The sequence below is a fragment of the Schistocerca serialis genome, chromosome 6 (genome assembly GCF_023864345.2).
Source record: "Schistocerca serialis cubense isolate TAMUIC-IGC-003099 chromosome 6, iqSchSeri2.2, whole genome shotgun sequence".
Classification (NCBI taxonomy): domain Eukaryota; kingdom Metazoa; phylum Arthropoda; class Insecta; order Orthoptera; family Acrididae; genus Schistocerca; species Schistocerca serialis.
Window position 1 is genome coordinate 708,882,953 of NC_064643.1, and position 23,612 is coordinate 708,906,564.

Consider the following 23,612-nt stretch of genomic DNA (forward strand, 5'->3'; position numbering starts at 1 on the left):
ATTTACCATAATCGAGATAGACAAAATCAATTTACAGTACCATCAAGGAACTGACTGATTAGAGGTGTCAGCATTGCGACACACGAGTAAAATTTAGTCTTTGTTATTGACTGGTAAATAACAGCTCAATTACCAATACTTAAAAAATGAGAGTGAACTGCAATGCTCAATTATATCATGTAACTCTATTTCGGAGTCTGTACAGATCCGACTGGCTACAAAATCCGGAATTTTATCTGCCCAAGTTTGGAGTCTTAATTACATCTATATGTTAAAAAAAAGCACAAAATTGTAAACACTAAATTTTACAACGCAAATTTGTGCATGTAACCTAATTTACGTATAACGTAAGTAAGCAGGCTGGGCAGAACTTATTTTAATGAATTACGGAAGCAGAGTCTATTACTTGTGACACATCTTACACGAACAAATAATTGAGTTCACAAAATTTTTAAAAACGTTACTCAGCCCACATTCGCAGTAAAATAAAATGAATCCAGTGGATTGTACTAGTAAGGTTAACAAAACCACATGGAAAGGTCACTTATGTTAAGTGCAACAACGACCTATTGCTCTGACGCCAAAACAAATGCCAGCAGTGATGCAGATTACGAAATTAACTGCAGCTGTGACGACCTCAAGGCTGGAACCCCAAGCCAGCATGTAAGCTTTCAGCCTAAATTGCCTTAAGTACAAACAAATGACAATGTTTAGTAACCAAGATTAAACAAAATTCTAACGTTTTGCAATATTACACTGTACAACTAGCTCCTTTGAATATACTGTCACATTAGATGGTAACTGTAATGATTGCCAGGAGCATGAAACACATCCCGTCGCCACGCTAGAAAGGACATTATTTTCAGAACAATTTGGGAAAGCGTCACCTGCAACTTATGACAACGGTTACAACAAAATACGCATCAGTACCACAGGTCACAACAGGCTGTGTTAGTTTTGAAGCATAAAGTTAGCAAATCAGCACATATGGCTGTACTGCACATGAACTTCAAACAGACTTACACTACGATAAAATGTTCTCGGTTTTCAAGTCGCGTCTCTTCAAATAAAAGTCTCGATTTCCGAAGGCTATCTGCGACATCGTCGTCAGGAGTGGAACCACTGCTTTCCGAGGCTGCTGCTAGTTTTTTTTTTCTTTATTGTGATTTCATTCCCCTGCCCCATATGGGCAGGGGAGGGCTGTCAGCAGCACAATCCGCTGCTCTTCAGCCGAGTGACATGACAACTAAAACAAGAATAAAATAATACATACATAAGGAGGTAAAAAAGGGGAACATAAAACAGAGTAAGGGGAGAAAATGGAGGTAAAAATACACTGACATGTAGACGTTCATTGGGGACAGTTAAAAAAGTCACCAGAAAGTTAAAAAACGCAGTTGGCGATTCTTAAAACACAGAGAAGACACAGGATGCGCATGCACAGGTTAAAAGTTGGCCACAGTATTAAAAACACTCCGAAACAACAAACTTAAAACCCACTTGGAGCACACACGACGAGGAATAAAACTACCAGGTGGGACCTGCCGAGGGAAAGGTCAGAGAGGATGGAAAAGGAGGGGAGAGCATGGGGCAACTGGGGAAGCGGCGGGATGAAGAGAGGAGGGGCAACCGTGGGTTCACGAAGAGGCAGGAGACATAGGGGGCGGGAGAGGAAAAGGGAAGACAGGGCAGGAGGGAGCGCAGAGACACTGAAAGAAGGCACAAGAGATGGAGGGGGAGTAGGAGGGGAAATCCGCTCAGGGAGGGGGGAGGAGAGGGAGCCCTGAGGAGGAGGCAGGAAGAGGGGGTTAGAGTTGGTAGGAAGGGTAGATGTCAGGGCGAAGCTCATCATCCGGGAGTGGTAGACGGTGGAAGTTGTGTTGGGAAAGGAGATGGAGGGTGTGGAGATGGAGAGAGGGAGGGACACAACGGTAAAGGTGCGGCAACGGGTTGGGAGTGGAGAGGAAGGGAGACACCAGGGGGTGAGGGGGATCAAGGCGGCGGACAATATATAGTGTGCGGATTTCAAGGAAAAGGAGAAGGTGGGGGAAGCGGATGAGGTCATAGAGGATGCGCGTGAGGGACGGAAGGCGGACGCGGAAAGCGAGGCGGAGTGCATGGCGTTCGAGGATTTGGAGGGCGTTATAGAATCGGGGAGGGGCGGAAATCCAAGCGCTGCTGCTAGGATCGTTCTCCACTTGTATAGCCACAACAGCGACTCCTAGCACCAATCAGAGAGTGCCAAAACGACGCACGCACGGAAGGTGATTGGGCAAGTGGTAGTGGCTCCGGCCCGCCGTGGGCTGAGTGACAGGTGCAGGCAGTGGCCGGGACCATGTTTGAGACTGCCGCTCCCGCCTTTCTACAAGGGTCAAGCATGTGTCGATGCTTCCTTTCCACGTCCAAAGCTCGCCCACCCCCCTGCTAAGAGTGTACCCTTGGTTTATGTTAAAATTGTTGCTGTTGTTGACGACACAGCTCCTCAAGGGCCAATTGTATGTGGTACAGCAGCATCTACACTGCTGGCCACCGTAAATGCAACACCAAGAAAGACAAGAGGTAGCACAACAAAATTTATTTTGTAGATAACATGTTGACCAAGTATCAAATGATTACGTTTACAGACGTCTGTGACATGTGGTTCCTGCCAGAATCAGTAGCCAGAGTAGCCGCCATTGTTGGAGATCACCGCTGCCACACGTCTCGGCATTGAGTCAAAGAGACGTTGGATGTGTTCCTGGGGTACAGCAGCCCAAGCAGCTTCCACACGTTGCCAAAGATCATCTGGTGTGGCAGCTGGGGATGTAATATGGATCACTCGTTGAGCAACCATAGACCACATGTTTTCTATCGGCGAAAGATCCGGAGAGCGAGCCGGCCAGGGAAGCTATTCAATCTGGTTATTGACGAAGAACCTTTGGACAATGCATGCCACATGTGGTCGCACATTATCCTGTTGAAACGTGGCTGTGGCCGAGCCCTGAAGGTAAGGAAGGACAACTGGCTCCAGCACCTCGGATATGTAGCGCCGGCTATTTAAAGTACCGGCAATGCGTACTAGAGGCGTGCGAGAGTAATATCCAATACCGCCCCATACCATAATACCCGGTGCAAGACCAGTGTGGCGGTGCATAATGGAGCTGTCCAGCTTCCTCTCTCCACGGTGTCTCCACACTCGAATCCGACCATCGTGGTGCTGCAGACAGAAGCGTGCCTCGTCAGTAAAGACAACGCCATTCCATTCTGCCGTCCACATCCGTCTCTCATCACACCATTGGCGACGGAGACGTCTGTGGTTCTGCGTCAATGGAAGAAGAAGCAATGGACGTCTTGCGGACAGACCACTCTTGTGTAAACGGCGTCGAATGGTACGCGCAGACACTGGATGATGCGTTACAGACGCAATGTGCTGTGCTATGGTTCGGGATGTCACCGAGCGATCCGTCACTGCCATGCGCACAAATTGCCTATCAGCACGTGCAGTGGTGCACCGAGGTGAATGAGATCGACCACGTCGGTCCGTCGTACCCTCCTGCATCCAACGGTCACATATCCGCATTACAGTTGTTTGGTTTCGTCCAACACGACTAGCGATTTCTCTGTATGATAATCCACAATCTAGGTAAGCCACTATCCTTCCTCTGTCGAACTCGGATACTTGATCAAACGATGTTCGCTGTTGTCTACGAGGCATAACTGATCGTCTTGTGAAACAACCACAGGGTAAACACACGTGCCGAACGTACACTCGTCGAAATCGCCAAGCCTTAAATGGCGCTATGAGGTGGCGCCACAGGCGCGCGTGATGTGCGTCTGCGCTGAAATTCTAATCAGTTGCATACCTCATCGCTGCAAACCCATGGTGTAAATTTCACTTGATTCGGATGTTTCCTTCAGGGTGTTGCATTTACGGTGGCCAGCAGTGTATATAGGTCAGAAAATTCGCACAGTTGCAAAACTTTGTAACGAGTACAAGCGACATATTTAACAGATCGAGCTTGACAAGTCCGCCTCAGCTGAGCATTTCCTGGAAGACGGGCACAAAACGCAGTTTGAAAGCACGAGATTCTTGGCTCATTCATCAACACACTGGGATTCCGTTATAAAAGGGGCGACTTGGCGCTCACTTCATACTCGAAACGACGAAATGGCCAAGCTATTCTCAGGCAATCACGACATCCAGGAAGAAAAGCGAGCTACACGTACCACTGCCGCGAGATACACAAATTTAAACCACGACCGTTAATTTCCCAACGGCTGTCTATCACGGGCTCTCCCTGTTCATCCAGATGCCTCTTGGATAGAGTACTCGAAACACCTGTTCCGCTCATCGCCATACTAATGAATGCATCAATGTATAAGCTGTATCGCACAATTGTGCATCAAAAACTCCCCATTCGACAACTTGCAACTATAAATCCTCTTAAAAGCTTGCCGCTGCCTCGTCAGATATCGAAGCTTTCCTCCCGAAACAATTTACCCCTTATGAGCGCCGTCTGGTGCCATCACACAATGGAAGAACCCCCCCCCCCTAACCCCCCCCCCAAAAAGAAATACTGCAGGTCGTCCCTTTGCTATCCTATTATTGTCTTCTAAATTACTAACATTTATTCTTTTAACACTCCGTTTCCTACAACTAACTACATTTTTCAGTTTTGAACTTGGCTGTGTTTCAGCACCGCATATAAGTTTCAATGGAGGTTTCGATACCTATTAACATGTCTTCATCAAAATTAAAATTTAAAAGCCCTATGAAATAATACATAGTAAAATGAGCTTAATAAAGACATTAACCAATGTGAAAACGTCTTAACATAGAAAGATTACTTACGCAGTGGTACGTTGCGATAAGAGATAGTCAAAGTTTAGAGCAGACACGTTCGCGTCAAAAAATTAAAAAATATGAACGTTGCAGCCTTTGATACCCCCACTTTATAAGGAACAACATCAGACTGAGTGACCCAGTAGCTTATACTGCTGCTACGAAAACAAGATAATTGGCGCAACTTGTATCTTATGTCTGTAGCAGCAGTGTAAGGTACTTGGTCGCCTCAATCTGATATTGCTTCTCCCTGGATGTACGTACCAAGGGCTGCAGCTTTTATAATTTTCATTCTTTTTGTTTAAGCATGTCTGCTCTAAGGTTTGATTGCCGCTTTCTAGCAATGTAACTTTACGTAAGTAACCTTTGATTGCTATATTTTCATCTTCTGTCAAACTTACTTACGGTGCAGTGTTTTATAGGACTTTTAATAATTCTGATGAAGACATCCTCAGATGTGTCGAAACTTAGGTAAATATATTAATCAAATACTTGAAACCGGTTGGCTGTATCATTTCTCCATTGCAATTACATTTGTGTACTAATTGTTATTACACCTGTTCTTATTGCTCAAAACAAAGTTTGCTAGTATTTTGGATCAAGATACTGTTACATGTAAAATTGTGTTAAGTACGACCTACTTTTTAAAATGTCACGCAGCAGATCTTCGAATTGCAATAAATGAAATGAATCCCAAAAACACTGTCACCTTCGGCCGATAATGGTTTGGTGTTCTCCATTCTCGGAGTGATGAATGCTCGTGTAGTCGTGGAACGCAGCACATGAAGACTCTTTCTTATCTTCAGAATGTCGAGCTAGGCGCTCGAAACAGATCTTTGACAGATCACTGCTTTTTCCGCTATCCTCTAGCGATTCCACGCCCTTCACCGATTTGTGATGTCTACAGTTTCGTCATTCAGACTTCTCTGACCCCAAGGAAACCATCTGATGGTCTAAAAACGGCGTGAGCATTATTGGTCTAGAGTTTTAAGAAGACAGTATGGAATATTCCAATGGTGTTCCCGTTCGAATACAGAAACGACTCATCACACGATATTCCACACTAAAAATATTTTTTTTTCTAATAACAATAAAGGGAAAAACCTAACAATGTTTTCGCTTCTCTAGTTATGGTACACATGCGCATTTATTGCAACGAGTGCCAGTATTACAAAAGTGTAGCCGAATAAAAAAATTTGAACAAAAAAAGTGTGAGGTGTAACTTAAACTTTTTTGACTACCCCTCTCATATTCGTAATACTCTGAATTGTTGTGGTTTCACTGCGAACACTGGGATTACAGAAATGTAACGCATTTAGGGGGATAGTGAGAGCTGGCGCTCGACAGTTTGGCGGGTTCTTCGTACATGTGGCGCCATTACATGGAGCGCGGCTGATTCCGCAACTCACGATGAGCGACGGGCGCATGCGCGGCCAGGTCGAAGATGCGCGGGAAGCCGACAGCTTCCAGTGGCGTTGCGGCGCTCGTCCCGTGCAGATGTATGCAGCGCGCGTAGTGAAGCCACACAGCAGCGGCATTCGCGACGCGTAGTATAGCGTTCAAAGTCTGCAGCGAAATCACACTCGTCGTAAGACGTTCGCTTTTGTCGTTCATATCGGATACAGACAGACCATTATTTATACGTATACAAGTTTACTCCCCTATCGTTTTGAAACAGCTGGCTGTCAAAAGACGTAGATTCCACTGCAGCCGTAACTCTTTAACCCGTCTCTCACACACTATGCGACTATGTAGAATCCACAGTGAGTTGTTACAGATGTGTTTGTAAACCCGAGGACCGTGAATCAGTGTCCAAGGATGAAACGCATTGTTGCCGCATTCACCAATCTGCTCGTGCTACAAATTCTCCTGGCCGGTAAGAGAGACCTTGTTTCATAGCCCGCACAGGAAGCGTGCTAAATGAACGTAATGTTAAGTGTAAATGATGGACAGTGTATCCTGAATATCATTATTACAATTAATATACCAGGTAAACAATTCCGAAATTTAAAACTGGGAACTTGAATCATAAATCTTATTTATTAAACAGTAGCGCTGGTTTCGTTGATTCAGGAGAACACCCAGTGAATCTCGACTTCATACCAGTTACATTTTCAGCATTTGATCATAGCTACATTCTATGATTATTCATGTTGTATACAGCTTCAGCAATTTACGACGGATGCTGTGATTGTTGGAAATGACTCTTTGACTCTTCCGTGAAATAGCTACATGGTACTATTACTGTTAAAGTTTTTGTCTACAACAGTGCTGAACTGATCTTTCAACGTGTAACACATTTCCACAAGGACAATGAATATCTAAGCGAAACTAATGAAAAAAATCGAATATTTTGCCACCTGTAGCCGTTTATTAGCATATTAACAAACATTATTTTATCTCTCAATCGTCTAATGTATCAAATTGATGTCATTGTTAGTTATTTAGCAAAGTGTTTTGAAATTCACCAACAGTCATTTGATATCAAATGCTTAATGAAGGCCCCTCTGGACTGTTAAAAACTTTCTGGTATTCGGTTGTGTGCTTCACAACACATCAAGTCATCGCCTCTGTCCTCCCTCCCCTCTTGAAATCCTAAAACGAATTTCCGTGATCTATGTAATGTGCCGTCGCATGGCTACAATCCCCGCCACTTTTTATTTCATCCAAAATTACGTTAAGCGCTCCAGTTTACTCCATGATCTGTTCGTCTCTCATCCCGTCTCTCCTATTAATTTGCAGAATGCGTATCATTATTGTTTGAACTACTGTCAAGTTTTGAACGATTTTTGTACTAAAATTTCATGTATCACTGCCGTTAATAAAAGCTGGTAATAAACACTGATTGTAACCATTCCTGTTCATACTAGAGTCCACTATCACTTTTCTAATTTATTCTTCTGTTCAGTAATTCAAACCCAAAATCCCATAAACTGATTCTGGGCCATAATTGTTTACCAGTACCATTTTCTTTCCAATGTATTGTTTATAAATTATAGTATTATTATTATTTATTACGTAGTCCAGTTTCAGATTTATCGCCTGTTGACACATACCGAACAGTGTCATGAAGAAAACAAAATTTTTGAAGATATGATCCACTGCACTTATTATGCCTTTGAATTTTTATCTGAAAACTTGCCCTGTGCTTTAGAAAATAATTTGGAGATTTGCAGTCCATTTTTAACTGAGTCCTTCTTCAATTCTTAATTTATCATTAACCTCACGAAGACTAATGGAAACTGTAACTCTGGCAGGTGGATTATTCAGCATAGACACGTCTACTACGTTATTGCCTTAGTCCTCAAGGACTGACTACTTCCCTAATTAAAAATAATTACGTAGTAATAGTCAACGGAACAGTATATTCTAAAAGAATGGGTTTCGTCCAAATTCATACCTACCACTAACTTAAACCCCAATAAAAAATTCTTATGTACGATTATCCATCTTTGAAAAATGGCATATATTGTTCCCTAATCGTTACAGTATTGTGAGTAAAAGTGATAATGCTGTTACAGTTTGCTGACAATTTAATACTGTTGAGAAAGAACACTATTAGTAACTGCAGACGTAGGTAATGATAAAGATCTTGGAAGCTCAGATTGTAGTTATTTCCTTGAGCTAAGGATTAAAGAATAATTCTTATTTCTACACTTAATACTTGGCAACAATTTAACAAAGTTTCTAATATTAGACATTAGACATCTGTAAGATGTACAGGAATTTTTTATATATACACATAGGGTCCTTCGATACGATGTTATTAGTTAATGCATCAACTACCGGTTACCTAAAAACGTAAAAAAATGGTATCGTCAATCTCATCCATTAAGAAGGCGTATTTTGTACTGAGTCAATACCTATCAGATACTGAAGTTTTTTTCTACAATGACGGTGTCCTTATAAAGTTTTTTTTAAAGTGAAATACGATAAGTTTCTTTTCATAATTACGACCGTTTATCTTTTGTGAATGAAATTGGTGTAGTATCATGCTGCTGCTACTTAACTGCTTCAATCATATTTGATATCTTGTGTGTACAGCTTCCGTATATCAGAAAAAGTATGTAGCATGGCAATGTGATAGTCACTTAATGTGTGGTATCACTCAGATATCAATGTAAGCGACAATAATCTATTTAGAGGATATCATTCAAAGTCGTCTTGTTAATTGTGAGTATTGCGATGAGGATAAGATTTCCAAAGACGTGACGCACTGTGTAGATCTATTACACGTGCTCATTTTTATTGCATTTCCATTTTCCCATATTCATTTTATCTTTGTAATTATTCTCTTGAACGAACAACGTTCCTAAATGGCAAATTTCCATACTGCCTTGCCTTCGGATATCTATGAAGACGACACCGAGAGGTGTTGAAACTCACAGTTAATATTACGCCGCAAGTCAACAAGTTTCATTGTTTAGTATTTGATATGTTTCTCTTTTTCTCTCTTTGTGTATGCAATGAGTCGCAGTCAGTGTCTCATTATATAAGCGTGAAGGATAAAATCTGTGATATATAAATTTGAGATGGCATCCTAGATGATATCAGAATAGATAATTTTTGTATTTTCTTTCTTTTTCTGTTTCGTTAACGACCTTTCCAGATGGGTTTCTTCTAATCATAAGCCTGAGAATGTTACTTTATTAGGTTCTCATTGAAAGAAAATTGTATAGCGGCATTGAAATTGTCCGGCTGTTTCTATGCTTACTGACTCCCACACTACACTCCATTTGTAACATTCGGAAGCAATGTGGAAAAAGTGGCTACTGTTACATTACACGAGCTAACGATCCTTTGATCCTCGACGTCAGGATGAATGTAATGTACATCATTTCTCCCATGTATTCCCACAAATACAAAATTTGAAGCTACGAGAACGGCAAACGTGCGTCCTGTGGAAATGATCCTCCACATGAAAAATATGTGTGATGACAGACACCAACCATTCCAACTCAAATTATATGAAATATCTGTTGGAACCATACTACGTGGAAACCAATGTAAGGGAGTGTACTCGGCTGGATGTTGCGTACTATCATTCAATGAGATTAACAGCAGATTTACGAGTATTTGTATGCCCAATGTTGTGGCGAGCCCCCCGGTTGCTGTTTGGCCATGAACTAAGTGCTGTGATGAAAATTAATTTTGAGTGGCACCTGCTGAACATAGTATGTAGTCTGGACTAGTACAACTTGTACTGTTCTCATATTAGCGCTATTTCTTGTTCAAATGTGTCGCTGTCTATGTTGCCACCCTGCCACTTAGTCTTAGAACATAGTTCTCAAAATTCTGTCTGTACTCAGCGGCAGTTCGTATTCGCTGCTCACTACTGCACTTCTGTCCAAAATTATAGCAACAAGCCTCTCTATTTCCGTCCCGCGTCGAATTCACAAAATAATCTTACAAACTGTCAACATATGTCCGTACGATCGTGTCCTGCACAGGAGATGGTATTCCCGTCAAAGGAAAACCACGCCAACAATGACGTTGTTGTTGTTGTTGTTGTTGTTGTGGTCTTCAGTCCTGAGACTGGTTTGACGCAGCTCTCCATGCTACTCTATCCTGTGCAAGCTTTTTCATCTCCCAGTACCTACTGCAACCTACATCCTTCTGAATCTGCTTAGTGTATTCATCTCTTGGTCTCCCTCTACGATTTTTACCCTCCACGCTGCCCTCCAATACTAAATTGGTGATCCCTTGATGCCTCAGAACGTCCTAGCAACCGATCCCTTCTTCTGGTCAAGTTGTGCCACAAACTTCTCTTCTCCCCAATCCTATTCAATACTTCCTCATTAGTTATGTGATCTACCCATCTAATCTTCAGCATTCTTCTGTAGCACCTCATTTCGAAAGCTTCTATTCTCTTCTTGTCCAAACTATTTATCGCCCATGTTTCACTTCCATACATGGCTACACTCCATACAAATACATTCAGAAATGACTTCCTGACACTTAAATCTATACTCGATGTTAACAAATTTCTCTTCTTCAGAAACGCTTTCCTTGCCATGCCAGTCTACATTTTATATCCTCTCTACTCCGACCATCATCAGTTATTTTGCTCCCCAAATAGCAAACCTCCTTTACTACTTTAAGTGTCTCATTTCCTAATCTATTTCCCTCAGCATCACCCGAATTAATTAGACTACATTCCATTATCCTTGTTTTGCTTTTGTTGATGTTCATCTTGTATCCTCCTTTCAAGACACTGTCCATTCCATTCAACTGCTCTTCCAAGTCCTTTGCTGTCTCTGACAGAATTACAATGTCATCGGCGAACCTCAAAGTTTTTATTTCTCCTCCATGAATTTTAATACCTACTCCGAATTTTTCTCTTGTTTCCTTTACTGCTTGCTCAATATACAGATTGAACAACATCGGGGAGAGGCTACAAACCTGTCTTACTCCCTTCTCAACCACTGCTTCCCTTTCATGTCCCTCGACTCTTGTAACTGCCATCTGGTTTCTGTACAAATTGTAAATAGTCTTTCGCTCCCGGTAATTTACCCCTGCCACCTTTAGAATTTGAAAGAGAGTATTCCAGTCAACACTGTCAAAAGCTTTCTCTAATTGTACAAATGCTAGAAACGTAGGTTTGCCTTTCCTTAATCTCTGACGCCAGGGCACCTATTAAGAGGGATGGTGTTTGTCGGGTAGTGGCACATCCCACATCCACAGTCGCTGTGCACACAGTCACAGACGGTGCAGTGCGGCACAGAGAAGACGCCCACCAGGCTCTCTGCAGTTAATGGTAAGAATGGCAGCAGGAGAGTCGCAAACTGATGTTGCCCGGTGGCTTAAGGTGAATCGTTCTGTTGTTTATCGGATGTGGCGACAGTTTACAGAGATCGAAACTGCACCCCGAAAACCAGGGCGCAGCCAACCGAGTGTAACGTCACAAAGAGAGAAGAGTTATTAGGCAGTAAGGGCACGATGCTACCGCCTTAGTACTGCACTGCAACTGACATCTGACATCGCTGTATGTGAGTGTCGAGGCAAACGGTGTACAGAAGGCTTCAGAGGGGTGGCCTTTATTGTGGGAGACCAGCTATATGTGTACCTCTGATGCGTCTTCACAGAAGGGAACATCTAGAGTGGAGCCGTCAACATGCCATCCGGACGGTCGAGCAGTGAGCCAATGTTCTTTTCTTAAATGAGTCGCGATTTGGTCTGGACAGCGAGTCTCAACGAATTCTCATCTGGATGGGACGTGGAAGACGATTTCGGGACCCAAACGTTGTGGAAAGAAACCGATATCGAAGAGGATCCCTAATGCTTTGGGTGAGGATTTTGTTGACCTCTCTTCATGAATCTTTATGGTGAATCGGTATGGTTTAACTGCTGTCAGGTATCGTGACGAGATCTTAGGACCTCACGAGAGGTTATTGTGAGGCGTGTGGGCCCAGACTTTGTATTGCTGGAAGATAAAGCTCGACTTCATAGAGCGTGGATTGTTGATGTTTTCTTGGATACGGAAGATTCTGCACGCATGGCGCGGCCTGCCCTTTCTCCCCATTTGTATTCTATAGAGCAATCCTGGGGTGCACTAGGGAGACGGGTTGCATTACGTCAAAATGTAGAAACTCACTCTTCACAAAACGTTCGGTTTGGAGGCTTGTCTGCTCTGTAAGGTGGAATAGATGGTGATCAGTGGCAACTCTGCCGAAAGAGCGGAGTGCTGGTGCACGCTCAATTGTTTTGGAGCACACTATTCATCGTACACGGAGCTCCGGTGCAAACCACATCAGCGTGTTCACATGTTGACCCAACGACTTCGTCGTATTACAGTGGACACGGAACCATCGGGATTCTATCATTGAGCAGCGGAAAACGTGTCGGTTCTTTGGGTGGTTTACATCTGTCCTATAATAGGTCAATGGTTGTCTTCACAAACGCCATCATCGAGGTGAAAAGTGGGTCGAAACATTCAGCGCGCCACGGACGCAAGTTGGTGGGAGCAGTACTTTGTTATGGGAGACGTTATCTTGTGCTTAGATTGGACTTTGTGTCAGCAATCGAAGACACGCTGACATGTACGGACCACCTGTATCCCTTCATGCTTGGTTTCTTCACCGACGGCCATGTCATCTTCAAGTGTCGTACCCAGAACCGTGCTACAGTGGTTTCAGAAGTGTTATAGTGAACTGACGTTGATGTCTCGGCGACCAACCATTTAGCGCCTAGTGGTTATTTCACAGTCCTTCTACCATATTCCGTAGACGCTCACAACAGTAGCACGTGAACATTCGACCAGATTCACCGTTTTCGAGATACTCGTTCACAGTCTACGCGTAATAATAATGTTCCTTTTGTCAGAGTCGCTTATCTCATTTTATTTCCCTTTTTCAGCCCATATGTTTGCTGAGGTGATACCCCGTTCGTGTCTGCTCCGCTTACGTACTTTTATTACCGCTCCATGTGCGCGCAACGACACCAGGCCGTATCCAACGTCGCGGTGTGCAGTGATCTTGTGGCTTATTAGTGTATACAAATGTAATGTATTGCGAATACATAGAAAGAAGGATCCTTTATTGTATGATTATATGATAGCGGAACAAACACTGGTAGCAGATACTTCTGTAAAATATCTGGGAGTATGCGTACGGAACGATTTGAAGTGGAATGATCATATAAAACTAATTGTTGGTAAGGCGGGTACCAGGTTGAGATTCATTGGGAGAGTGCTTAGAAAATGTAGTCCATCAACAAAGGAGGTGGCTTACAAAACACTCGTTCGACCTATACTTGAGTATTGCTCATCAGTGTGGGATCCGTACCAGGTCGGGTTGACGGAGGAGATAGAGAAGATCCAAAGAAGAGCGGCGCGTTTCGTCACTGGGTTATTTGGTAACCGTGATAGCGTTACGGAGATGTTTAATAAACTCAAGTGGCAGACTCTGCAAGAGAGGCGCTCTGCATCGCGGTGTAGCTTGCTCGCCAGGTTTCGAGAGGGTGCGTTTCTGGATGAGGTATCGAATATATTGCTTCCCCCTACTTATACTTCCCGAGGAGATCACGAATGTAAAATTAGAGAGATTAGAGCGCGCACGGAGGCTTTCAGACAGTCGTTCTTCCCGCGAACCATACGCGACTGGAACAGGAAAGGGAGGTAATGACAGTGGCACGTAAAGTGCCCTCCGCCACACACCGTTGGGTGGCTTGCGGAGTATCAATGTAGATGTAGATGTAGATGTATATTGAGCGATGGTGACCCTCTGCCTTTGACGTAGATTGTGAGAAAAGGTGAGAGGACGACAGCTGCTGCAAGAGTCCCAGCTGAACTGTCTCACTCGCTAAACCTGTCAGCATCAAAACAGAACGAGAGTGCTCTGTAAGCAACTAACCGCAGGCAGACATGGAATTCTGAAACCACACAGCAGTGAGGTAAATTCCAGTAAGTTAGTGCCGAAGGCATAAAACCTCGACCGTGGAGCAAGAGATGAAGGTCATTTGGTCGGATGAGTCATGCTACACACTGTTTTCGACTTCTGGCCGAGTCTACGTCCCAAGAGAGAAATATAGCGGGGTTTCGGTGATGACCTGGGTAGCCATATAGTGATATTCTACATGTCCCTTGGCTACTATGGAAGGCCGCATTACTGCCAAGGATTATGTGAACAATTTGGCTGGGCAGGCCCATCCTATGTCACAATTTCGGTTCCTCAATGGTGATGCTGTGTTGAAAGATGATACGGCTGTTCGTACAGCTCTCTTCGTTCAGGCTTGGTTTGCTAGCATGGGGATGAATTTTCGTATTTGCCCTCGCCACCACAGTCACCAGGTCTCAGCATCACGGAGGCTTTATGGGCCACTTTTGGAGAATGATCGCTACCCACCACCGTTATCGTCACTGAATCTGCACTATTTAGAAGGAGGAATGGTGTAACATTCCCTTGAAAATCATACATGACCTGTGTTAACCATTCTGAGGCAAATGGAAGCTGTTTTGGGATGCCAAAGGTTTTCCTTCACCGTATTAGACATGGAAACGTATTCTGCTTGTGGTGTTTCCCTGTTTTTGTCCAACCTCTTTACATACACACCAAGCCACTAAACAGTGCATGGTTAGACCCTGTATGTTACGAATATTATAGATTTTCTCCGCTATTTCATGCGCGTCTTGAGTAAGGGAGTGACAACTATGTGTGTTGCCTTTGTAGTGCGAACGACTGTATGCCTTCGTTGTGCGCAAACCTGCCTTCCCTTATTCTCCGGATCTTTAATGGAGACATAAGACGACGATAGCATGATGACCACACAGTCTTCTTCGAATACAGGGCCTGCCAGCTTAGGCAACGAGCTTTCGAGTGGACTTCGTAGTCTTCCTTCCAAGCATTCCTACATATGCAGACTGAGATTTTCACTCTGCAGCGGAGTATGCGCTGATATGAAACTTCCTGGCAGATGAAAACTGTGTGCCGGACCGAGACTCGAAATCGGGATCTTTGCCTTTCATGGCCAAGTGCTCTACCAACTGAGCTACCCAAGCACGACTCACGGCCCGTCCACACAGCTTTACTTCCGCCAGTACCTCGACTCCTACCTTCCAAACTTTACAGAAGCTCTACTGCGAACCATGCAGGACTAGTACCCCGAAAGAAACGATATTGCGGAGACGTGGCTTAGTCAGTCTGTGAGGACAGGTCGTGAGTCGTTCTTGGGTAGCTCAGTTGGTAGAGTACTTGCCCGCGAAAGGCAAAGGTCCCGAGCTTGGGTCTCGGTCCGGCATACAGTTTTAATCTGCCAGGAAGTATCATTCCTACTTATGCTCCCTGAGCATTCCTGTGAAACTTTAGTACGGGCTACTCAGAACTATTACAGCAACGCGTCTCTGAATTTGATCGATGTCTTCGCTCTGTTTACCTGATAACGTTTCAGAACACTCGAACGACTAAAACTGGTCGCCCTACTGTCTTGCATTCGATTTCCTTCGCAAATGAACAACATGTTCTCAGAACCCGTACTAAGAAATCCAAGTTCCACATTCGCTTTTCCTAAAAGTGATTTTATGTGACTGTCCCATCTCATTTCACCTCCCATTAATTACCCGTATACCGTTTGACGTGCATAAGGTGTTCACTAGTGCACTTGTAGTCAGACACTGTCGGGTTTCTTCCCTTTGTTGTAGGCATTGTCTTAATTTATTCATATCTAAAGATAGCTGCCTGAGACATAGAACCTATATAAGTCGGACGGCAGCGAGCAGATAGTTTCATTGATGAGTCATGGTTCTAGCACGACTGATGGGCTCTAACGATGCAGTAGCTCTTTATAGTTACGGCTATGGCCGGAACTTGTCAGTGTAAAATGGACTATAAATCATTTACAGTGAAAAGAGCATATTTTGGAAACAAAAATATATCTTCTGTGAAGATTATGACTTCTATTAATTACTCATAATTGCATTTTTTCAGTTATTAGTGAAAATGAACTGTGAATTCGAAGCAATGAGCGGAAACGAATACTGACATGTGTTTTAACTGAATACACGCTAGCGAGAGAACCGCGGCTGTGCAGAGCGTATCTGTCATATCCTTCCGGCAAATTTGTGAAATGTAATTCTCTGTTGTATGGTACTTGTGAAACCAAAAATATTTTACAATAGTTCAGTTAACTTGATATCTGTGATAATATGAAATGCTTTAAAGACACCGTTGTGAAGTCTGTCCATAAGAACCATGTAAACAGCGATGCCTCAGATTATCAAAGGAATCGGCCATGCCACAAGAACATAGGTGATCACAGCAGTCATGTAATTAAGCTTTAATATACGTACAAACATCTGTTAAATTTCTTACAATGTCAGTGTAATCTGATGATGAGGTACCACCTCGAAACACGTAGCTAAATAAAAAAAAAATTAGTTGTCAAGAAATTTTGTACACTGGTAGCGCTAATTGTAAACCTTGTCATATTTTTGATATTTGTGTGTTTTCTAAATTTATTCTTTTAATAAAATACTAGTAAAGGCTATTAAATTGAGACTGATCAGATGCAAATGACACAGGATTGCGCGATTTAAAACGAATAGCGGATTGGCTGCGATATATATATCAGCCAGTCAGAGCACAGCGTGCCCGAGCGTATTTTGTGGGCTAGAGAACTGCTTTGTGTAATCCAAAGAGCGCGGAGCATAGCCTTCACAATGATATGATCTGAGTGTAACGACCTCCTAGCAGATGGCACGATTTTGCGGAATAATGAGTAGAACTTGACCATGTAGTGCCGCAAAGTAATCGCGGACAAGTAGAAAAGGTGAACTCAAGAAAGTTTGTTTTTTATGTGTGAACTGTAACTTTTGAATCAATTAAAATCCTCGTCACATATTTTGCAAGTTGGGACCGAGAACTGAATGTTAAAAGCGATCGACTAGGATAATATTAGAGCGAGCCTATGATCATAGGTGGTCACTTTTGTAACATTTTTGGTAAATCGTTCTGTTAGATTCGCTAAGATGCCTACTACGAGTGACTCTGAGGGCGTGTGAATGTTAAATGTGTCAGTTAAGACTAGTACGGGCTAGGCAGTGTTCCTGTATGAAACGAGTAAGAATATATTGAAGTTTTCCCTCACATACTATCTATCTATCGTTTAATAGCTCAGTTAACCTGATGCCAGAAAGCAACTCATGCAACCTGCAGAGATGTGAAGTGCTGTTAAAGTGCGCGTCATATATCTTGGCGGCCGAGTTTAGGTTTGTTCTGCGCATCTGACGTCACAAAACACAATCAGCCAATGAACAGAGAACGACGTTGCCAGATCTCGACTGCAGTGCAGAGCAGGGACGAGTGTCTTCAGTTTTAGAAACGTTCAGTCATAAATAAAGTAATAGAACAAAAGCAATGTTTGATAGCAGACTTTCTTTTATAGAAAGTTTGGAAAAAGCATTCTTTATACCAATTGCTTCATATTCTATTAATTAATTAAACCAAACAAGCAATAAGACTCCTAATTCAGACGATATCAAGGAAAGGTGTTTGTTTCAATCTCACGAACTGCTTTTTCGCAATAAAGAACAGCGGTAATTGTTTATTTCCTATTGTACTTCGACGGAGCGTGAGTAATTCATAGTCATACCAACAGTGTTTATAAGTAGTTGCGTGAGCTGTTAGAGTCATTATTGAGTTACAGTGCTCGATGAGCTGATGTAGCGGAACGGTTAAGGTGTTGGGCCACGAAGTGAAAGGTTATGAGTTCAAACCTTGTACAGTGCGTAATATTTTCTTTATTTAAAAACAATATTGGAGTGCCTTAATTCACGAATTTTATTCGTTTGAATGAAATTTCTAGTGCTTTGCCTCTTCATTAACTTTTTCGCTGCTGCAGACACATACTCCCCGCATTCCGCGCTGTGCGCGATTTTGTCATCACTGCACTTCTTGCCTGTGCAGACACATGGTGTTCCCACTGCTTTGACACACTTATTATTCGATTTCACTAAAACTATTTGGCCAAAAAATTTGATTTTTACACGTCTTCTTGACTGATACCTTCCCCCCATAAATGACTTAATTTTGTTTTGATGTGCAGCATTAAATGTAGTAAACCATTGAACGAAATTTTGAAGAGTTTACAGACGTAAAAGTCCATAGCGTATAGTTCCCGTAAGGTCGATTTTAGTTGCCACAATGTTGAGAATGAAATGTGGACAAGTTACCTAAATTTCATATAATATTTACTGTATAACAATATCTCATTCAATTTAAGTACCACATAGGTGTCGTATGTAATATTGAGAAATATTCCGTCTTTCGCGGCTGTAATAAAAGTTTTATATACACACGGCGCGTTTGGCTTTATTTTAAAGCACTTCCATCGATGAAAGGTATGGCACATACACAATGGTATTCACGTTATATTTCTTGTTTCTGTTCCACAGTCGCAGTTTTACCAATGGTATTGTAATATATCCCTCTTCTGCAACTGTAATAAGCGACCTATATAGACCAGACGCGTTTCTCTCTTTTGAAGCATCATAAGAGGACTGTATTTTGTGTCCTCCATTGCCAAGTCACCTTTCGTAGTTTTGTGCTGCGGTAGCACAATATTCAACGTTTGTGTTGGCTCATCAGTGTTTTAGCAAATAAAAGCTGTTTGTGTGTGCCACACACAAAAATTATATTTGACATAGCTCTGAGCACTTCACTGACAGAAGGTATATTCAAGTCCTAATGTTTTTGTAAGTCCACAGTTTTGTTTAATGTATTTTGTCTACTTCCTTTTGATTGATTGAAGTGCTTTAAAATAAAGCCAAACGTGCCCAGTGTAAATAAAACTTTTGTTACAGTCGCGAAAGATGGAATATTTCTCAATGTTACATACGACACTTATGTGGTACTTTAATTAAATGAAATATATAGGTATCTTGTCCACATTTCATTCTAAACATTGTGGCAGCTCAAATCGACCTTCCGGAAAGTATACTCTATGGACTTTACCTCCGCAAACTCTTCAAAATTTCGTGCAATAGTTTACTATATTTAATGCTGCATAATAACTGCGTTGAACATCGAAACAAAATTAAGTCATTTATGGGGGGAAGGTATCAGTCAAGAAGAAAGGTAAAAATCTAATTTTTGAGCCAAATAGTTTTTGTGGAATCGAATGATAAAGAGTGTCAAAGCAGTCGGAGCACAATGTGTCAGCTCAGGCGAGCAGTGCAGTGACAAAATCGCCCACAGCGCGGAATGCAGGGAGCACGTCTTTGTAGCAGCGAAAGGGTTAATGCGGCTGTGGTGGCTATACTTCATGAACTGCGCGCTCCCCCCTAAACGTAAGCTTGCGAACTATGCTATACTATGGCGCTGCTTCTCTTGGCGCGTGCGTCGTGTGCAACTGGCAACGCAGCAATCTCCCGCGTCTAGGCGGGCATGCACGAGCCGCCAAGATAAAAGAATTGAACTATAGTTTCCGCTACAGTTTTCTCTAGTTGAGGAATATTGCGCATTTTCTAACAGTAAGGCGTGTGGGGGGAACCACAGAAAAAGAAACTCGCCGCAAGGTGAGAGGAGAGTTTTCAGTTGGAAGAACAGTTACTTGTGCCACTGCACGCCATTCAGAGGTTCTGCAGTTCTTTACTATCGTCCAACGACAGTACTCTCCTGTAGACAACGGGGGATCGTTAGGGAATACCGTTACAGTGTTCTACATCCTATATGATAAAAGGTTTACGTATACTAAACTGATTAGAGGCCTTCGGCACTCACCCGGTGTTAGTTTCGGTTCTTTGGAACATACAGCGTCCATTACAGCGCTCAAAGATCTATTCGTCAAATATTCTGAATGCCTCTCCTGCCCATTAGTATGCTCTTCCCAATTTTCTACGGTCGCAGGCTCGAATCCTGCCTCGGGCATGGATTTTTGTGATGTCCTTAGGTTAGTTAGGTTTAACTAGTTCTAAGTTCTAGGGGACTAATGACCTCAGCAGTTGAGTCCCATAGTGCTCAGAGCCATTTGAACCATTTTTCTTCCCAATTTTAGATTCTCAAAAAGTCTCTGTTGCGTACGTTTCATACACTTGGTTACACAAAAATCTTACTTGAACATCCTCACGACTTATTATCCATCAGTAGTCACACGGACACTTTGTACAGCTTCCTGTACCTTGTTTTAAAATATTTCATGGCTGCGCGGTATTAGCTGAGCGGTCTCAGGCGCTGCAGTCATGGACTGTGCTGCTGGTCGCGGCGGAGTTTCGAGTCCTCTCTCGGGCATGCGTGTGTGTGTTTGGCCTTAGGATAATTTAGGTTAAGTTATGTGTAAGCTTAGGGACTGATGACCTTAGCAGTTAAGGGGCTCCGGAACGCCCTATACTTGCAATGTTAAAATTACGCTTATAAATTACATCTTTCCTCACAAAGTATTTGAGGTAGGAAGTTGAACTTTTTACAGATTATTTATTGGAATATGGGCTACAACACAACTTAACACAGGGATTTTACAAAATTTTAGTTCAGCTATTAAAGATGATTATTTTTTCAATTGTAATGAAAATTCACAACATTTTTTTTGCAATTTTTTATTTATATATTCAAAAATATATAGTTTTTTGGAAAAAGGCTGTGTTAAATTATGCAGAAGGTACTGTGTAACATTAACTGAAAGTTTGAAACAAATATGTTTGGAAGATCCTTAGAAAACATGTAATTAGTATGAGAAAATAAAAGTATTGGGAATCGAGCGACAAAGACTGGATTAACTTTTTAGTGCATTCCAGGTCCATAGGATGGATTATCTTCATCCTCTGCAAACTCCTCCTCCAGCTTCCTCTTGTTCCTCCTCCTGTTTACTCTTGCTTGTATTTCTAGAGTCTTTACAGCCCTGTCTGCAGCCCGAAGGCGTTCCTTGTCTAAAGCAAGCATCGCTCGTTGTTGTGTTCGTAGATTTTGCTACCATTTTCTTCAGTTGCAGTTACTGCAACACTGTTCCAAAAGGTGGTCATGTATGAACACTTATCACATTTCAGTTGTATTTCACTAGCAAGTCCTACGTGATTTATTATGGAGAGTTCCAGACCAACTTCACTACAATGAATACATCTTACACAGTTTGAAAAAATTCCTTTGAGAACCGACATATCAAATATTTCATTCACATCCGATTCGCCCATAAAACATTCATAGTTTTCACTCATTGAACCAAGCTTCTTCTGTGAAGTATTTTCTTTCCCACTTTGACTGCTATGGGCAGGTGTACTTGAGAGGTTAGGTTCACTCACTTGGTTATGGCTCTGAGCACTATGGGACTTAACTACTGTGGTCATCAGTCCCCTAGAACTTAGAACTACTTAAACCTAACTAACCTAAGGACATCACACACATCCATGCCCGAGGCAGGATTCGAACCTGCGACCGCAGCAGTCGCGCACTCACTTTGTTATCGTCTTTATTGTTTACAGAATTAACACATACCTTTGGCTTTCCAACATTTCTCCTTTTCTTAAAAGCCTTCAGAGGATTTCTAATTACTTTTACTCATTATCATACTTCAACAAAACAGAGACTCAAGAAACAGAATTAATTACGAATATTTTCGAGATAACGACAGAGTAAATAAACATGAAACAATCGACAATCACACCAGCGATATATATTGAACCATCACAGGTTAGCCACAACACATACTTTATCTCACATCACTAAAATGTACCTGATGATCACGGACGTTAATAATAACACCATTTGACAGCAGTTTAACAGCGCCACAGTGGGTCAGGCCCATGTAGAACACATTTCAAAAAAAATTTAAAAATAGTTGTAGTCTTCGGAATTGAATAAATTATATATCTATTAAAAGGTAATAGTCTGCAGATTCAGAAAACGCAAAAAAGTAAAAATTGAACTTTTCATGATTTTGAGCCTTTCCGGGGCCCCTTAAGTCCCATAAGATTTCACACACGCGTTACAAAAAGTATTTCATGTTGTTATTTATATCCTAATAAAATAATTTCTTTTCACTTGAGAACGGACTAATTGCAGAAACCAGTTACGAAGCAAAATTTGTTATATGCAACTAGAGCTGCTATTTCATTAAAAGTAAATTACTCTCTAGTCATGATTGTTCGGTAAAAGTTATTGCCCCTTGGAGTGGCTAGTCACTAGTTGATACATAATTACAGGACTGAATCTTATAATGCGTCGATTTGCAAGGAAACTATCGGTGACACAGTTTGGTTGTCGCGAGTAGTTTACTGGTTACATTACCGAGTCTCGTAGCGCATTTGCTCCATCTTTATCAGTTATTAATTTAGCGTTTGATGCTGTTAGACATTCAGAAGTATGTTAACAGTAATAAATAAAAATGATAAACAAGTAGTTAGTTAAAATAAAGGGAAAAGTCAAATAACATTCCAGGTGTAACAGGGAGCTTCGGGGTGTTGAACCGAATTGTTTCGTTTTTCTGCACAATGATTCGATTACCTACCCATCCCTCTTCTTCAGGTGTTGCGGGTTTTGCTGCTGTGTGTACTGTCTGCTTGGACTTCAACCAGAATGTGCCGCTATTTACATCCGAGTACGATTCTGGATGGTCCTTTGTTTTAGACAGCATGCACTGGTACTCCGTGAAGGTCAGCGAGGATTTAATAAACTGAATGTGTCACTCCCAAGTTTTATTTAAATTGAAACCTCCATCCCTGTTTATTAGCTTTTTCCGACATCTTTATTTCGACAGACTCTTTAATTACACCGTCCCAGAAACTTGGCGTTTGAAGCACCACAGTACTGTTCTCTTTGTATTTCATAACGTGATTATACTCGAGGCTGCTCTCGATGGCAGATGATTTGCTTTGTGGCTTTAGTGAAGTGCGTCGCTGATGCTCCGTGCACCTAACCTCCACTGCTCTGGCAGTCTGCCCAACATAAGGCATGCCACGTTCGCAACACCTTTCCTCGACGTTTTACTTAAGACCGGACGGATCTCTGGGTCAAATTTTATACAGAAAAGCAGCACACAGTGACCTGTTCTGCACGTCTCAAGCCATCGCCATCCATCAGAAAAAAATTCGGTGCCTGTGGTCCATAGAGCTCGAATACTTTCAGACAAGGCGGACGAGTCCGGCGAGTTACAACACCTATGCGAAAGAATTGGTACTTAGAGTATAAAACTGAACGAGCGCTGCAGCGAAAGTAAAGAACGCCTCTGAGAGACAGGTCGAGACCGAGAAAGGGAATCCAAAAATCGCTTACCTGCTTTATTTTGTTCCAATATCCGGAAATACACTGATTAGCCAGAACATTATGTCTATCTACCTACTAGCCGGTATGCCCACCTTTGGCACGGATAA

At 42.3% G+C, this 23,612-nt stretch overlaps 1 protein-coding gene across 2 annotated transcripts in view; it reads left to right on the forward strand.

The window, feature by feature from the left end:
* The window catches only part of LOC126484104 (uncharacterized), an 857,095-nt gene that overhangs the window by 61,503 nt on the left and 771,980 nt on the right, over positions 1 to 23,612 (forward strand). The window contains exon 1 of one of the 2 annotated variants that reach the window (XM_050107482.1): positions 6,317 to 6,698. The exons of the other annotated variant lie outside the window; for it this stretch is intronic. Coding sequence (XP_049963439.1) covers positions 6,641 to 6,698 — 58 coding nt within the window. The 5' untranslated portion in view covers positions 6,317 to 6,640. Of the gene's footprint in view, positions 1 to 6,316; positions 6,699 to 23,612 lie in introns of those variants that run through there. 2 annotated transcript variants of the gene reach the window in all.